General features: G+C 40.8%; 1 protein-coding gene across 1 annotated transcript; it reads right to left on the bottom strand.

Moving 5' to 3' along the window:
• Positions 1–508: 508 nt before the first annotated feature.
• Positions 509–2,942, bottom strand: LOC115159386 (cytochrome b-c1 complex subunit 9). The gene is made up of 2 exons (XM_029709046.1): positions 2,762–2,942; positions 509–1,968 (listed from the first exon to the last, which is right to left on the bottom strand). Exons 1-2 carry the CDS (start codon positions 2,900–2,902, stop codon positions 1,921–1,923), a joined length of 189 nt encoding a protein of 62 aa, XP_029564906.1. The 5' UTR covers positions 2,903–2,942; the 3' UTR covers positions 509–1,920.
• Between the last annotated feature and the right edge of the window lie 828 nt (positions 2,943–3,770).

Raw genomic sequence — 3,770 nt, forward strand, 5'->3', positions numbered from 1 at the left:
CAGGACCTAGCTGTCACACCTGTGACCATAGATCAATTCTCCCGGTGAGGGAAACCAAGGACAGCAGTACCTTGTGAGCGAACGATTACTGACAACCATCTTCTGATAAATAATCTTTGGGGTTCTCCCATTTTGGCAAAAGTCTGTCCTCCGTCCTCTCTCACCCAGAAGTGGCTGAGTGTTTCAATTCAGAAGATGGGCCTTTTATTAAATTAGCTCACCTCCTGCCTCCTCTCATCTCCTTTTGAAAAGGTCAAAGTTAAATTGAGGAGTGATAGCGGATGGAAATGCACTTGCTTGAAATGAGACTGTCCTTCTCCACAGATTTGCTCAACTCCTGTGTCCTCTCTAGCCTCCGTTTGAACAGGTCAAAGGTAATCAAGGCGAGACGGCGAGAAGACAGAAAGTGGACACATCCGCTTGTATGAAATGGCTCCTCCAATTGAGACTAATGTCAACTACAGTTGATGGTCATCTAGCTACTTATGTGATTCTACAAATCAAAACATGTTTATGTTGAATTTATTAACAGCTTTAAAGTATCAGCATTTACAAATGGTGAGGGACAGAAGAGCATCAGGCAAATTACATTTACAGGAGAACCTCCACATTAGGCAAATTATGTTTACAGGGGTGAATCCCAAATAAAATGTGTAAAGTGATCCAAACAAAAAAGTTAGAACACTCTTCATTTACCTACTAACGAAATGACACATTACTCGACAACTTATCGATTTCCAGGTCACAGAGGACCGAGGCAAGAGGATGGTCTTTATCCCATGCGAGAATCTCCCATGGTCCTCCCTTAATCAATAGCCTCCTTCCGGCAAGGAAGCACAGGTATATTCTACCTGAATACACAAGTGTATCCTACCCCCTTTGAATCAGCTATTATTTTCCCGAAGGAGAAGAGCATGCAAACATTTAAAAACAATGTGCTACTTAACCCTTTATTAAATGTATTGCACAACTAGATACATTTGTTTTGACCACTTTATACATTTATTTGGGGATTCCACCCTGTAACAGTCATTTGCCTGACGACGCGCAATTGGAGTCATTTCATACAAGTGGATGTGTCCACTTTCCGTCTTCTCACAGCCTCGCCTTGACCTGTTCAAAAGAAGGCTCGAGAGGACACAGAAGTTGAGCACATCTAATTAAGAATAGGCCTGTGTTTCTTCTAGGACTGACTGAAGGATAAACCCAGTGCTGTTGACCTTTGACCTGTATTGGACTTGAGCTTTCTTTGACTTGTGGATAGGTGTTATTTATGAAGTTTGTGTGCTTCTCACAGCATCCATAAATAACACTATTCAATAAGTCCATTGTCATACACATACCTAATGGCAACACAATCAGGTCTCATTGCCAGTTATTGAATCCTAATAAATAAAAATGGGCCAAATATTACTGCCCCACAGTCCCAGGTTATTGATGTGCAATGCAAAACAATCTCCACGACGGAACTCTACAGCACTGTACTAAAGTGATTAACTAGACATCTTGTTATCTTCTACAACGCAATGCTAATACTAAAATAGTAGATGTGGTGGGGTAACAGTGTGCAATTTCTAACAAGAGACAAATGTCAAGTACAGTTGGTGGCTAGCTAGCTACTTATCTGATTCTACAAATCAAAACATGTTTACGTTGTATTTATTAACAGTTTTAAAGTATCAGTACATTTACAAATGGTGAGGGAGAGGAGATCATGACAGTATCCAAAGGTCAAGTTGAAACACTTCCATGATGTTTTGACCAGTCTTTTTTAAACTCCCATGCCATGGAGTTTCTGATAGAGAGCAATCAGCCCGCAGTGACAGGTCAATGAAGGTGATGGTTCACGAAGACCGACTCAGGAATGGAAACTGAAGTGCAGCTTTGGCTTCCTTTCTGCCGCAACATATGACCACTTCTCTATTCTTCCTCGTTTTGGTATTGGTGTTTAATGTGTTTCCAGAGTTTCTACGAAAAAAAAAACATTGAAAGTTGGATCACACGTATAACGACTTATGCTGTATCCTAACTATGGAGAATTTAGCTGAACAACCAAGTTAAAGGACATAGGCATAGCTAGCTAAGCAGTAACTACTGACAAGCCAGCTAAAGCCGAAATCACTCTGAGAGATACCGTCAACGGCGTCAAAATTTGCGCACGATTTTTGAGCGCTTCAATTCACATACACTGCTTAGCATATGCCAACTTAATAGTCATGAGAATCTATAATAATATTATTGGCACTGGCAGTATTATAATCAACACGAAATATACACTTTTTTAACCCTACTTGTCACAATTCCAGAACTAACAATGTACAAAACGTATTTTCTGGCAATGTATCCGCTCAGACACGAGAAATGTACTTTCTAATTTGACGCCCCGGCCCGTCTGCGCTCTTTCACTACAGTGCATTCTGGTGCCTGTTCAAAACAACTGGGAACTGGAAACTCGGAAAGCTCCGACTTCTGTGAGTCCAAAACTACTGGGTACTCGGGAAAAAAGGGAGCTGACTGGAATTCCAGCTCGGGAACTCGGGACGCTTTATGAAACTCCGACTTGGAAGACCATTCAAATAGTTTTTTCCCAGTATATTCGAGCAATTTTTTCCCAGTTTTTTTCCCAGTTGTTTTGAACGCGGCGTCATTCCAGCGCGTAAAACACTTTTCGTTTGATTTGGGCTTTACGTTAACCACTGGCAGTTGTCCTAAGCAAGGTCGGGCTAAATGAAGTTACGAGAAGATCTGTCAATAGACTTACCCCCCGATTAAATTGCTCGAATATGGCATCTCCTCCTTGGTCAAACATTCGTTCAAAGAACACTGCTCCGACCATGATGGTAATGGCAAAAGTAGATGTTCTTCTGAATAGCAAATTGTAGACGCCTTTCGCAAGCGACATGTTGGCTGATGGTGATTAGAGAAAGGAGGAAATTAACTCAGAATAACGTAAACCGAAGTGTATGATGGGAAATGTAGTTGTAAACATGTGAGTCATATCCTTGTGCGCCAAAGGAAATTCTAAAACAAAATACTGACGATATAATACATATATAAGTACAACAAACTGTGGTGTACCTCAAGATGGAAAGATATCAAACATGTTAGAGAGGACTCCAACCTGTAGCAAAGATTATGGATATAGTGACAAGATATCTCCGGCCTAACAATGGGAGTCGTTGTCCACATAGCAGCACGGCAGGTTGCTTATCCTTTCTTTGGATTGGTGGATACATCTCATCATTGTAATCTATTTTTAAATATTCGATGAGGGTGACATCAATCGAGAGAGATGCTATGCTACTAGCCTCATACTATAAATATGCAGAGCCATCTCCAATATGAAGTGTTTTTTCTCAAGTTGCCAGGATGTCACGTGTGCTACTTATATCAGTACACTCCTAACAACTTAAGCATTACTGAACTTCTATTAGCTCAAATAAACCTCATGCAGCAAATAAGTGATGCATTTTTTGTTGTTGACCAAATTCAACAGTCATTGACCTCCATACAAAAACTTGCTTGGTGGGCGAAAAAAACTCTGCCTGCTGGAGGGAGGCAAATTTTCCACTGAGTTGGGCGTCTCTGCATGTAGTCTAGGTCAATAGAGAAAGAAAGAGGACTCATTTTTATATCTGTGCCATTATAGAGCCCCACGGTGGAGGTGTCATGATACCCATAAAACCTAGCGGTCAAACAGGGAAATAATTCCAAACGTTTTTCCACCATTCATTTTTCCCCATAGGGAATTCTAGACATAAAAAAAACAA

This window comes from Salmo trutta, chromosome 23, assembly GCF_901001165.1.
Source record: "Salmo trutta chromosome 23, fSalTru1.1, whole genome shotgun sequence".
In the NCBI taxonomy this organism is placed as follows: Eukaryota; Metazoa; Chordata; class Actinopteri; order Salmoniformes; family Salmonidae; genus Salmo; species Salmo trutta.

Excerpts from the sequence above, each read along its gene's own strand:
- LOC115159386 (XM_029709046.1), bottom strand. The coding sequence starts at position 2,902 with ATGTCGCTTGCGAAAGGCGTCTACAATTTGCTATTCAGAAGAACATCT. Across the intron at positions 1,969-2,761 it reads TCGAGCAATTTAATCGGGGG|AAACTCTGGAAACACATTAA; the intron begins GTAAGTCTATTG and ends TTTTTTTCGTAG.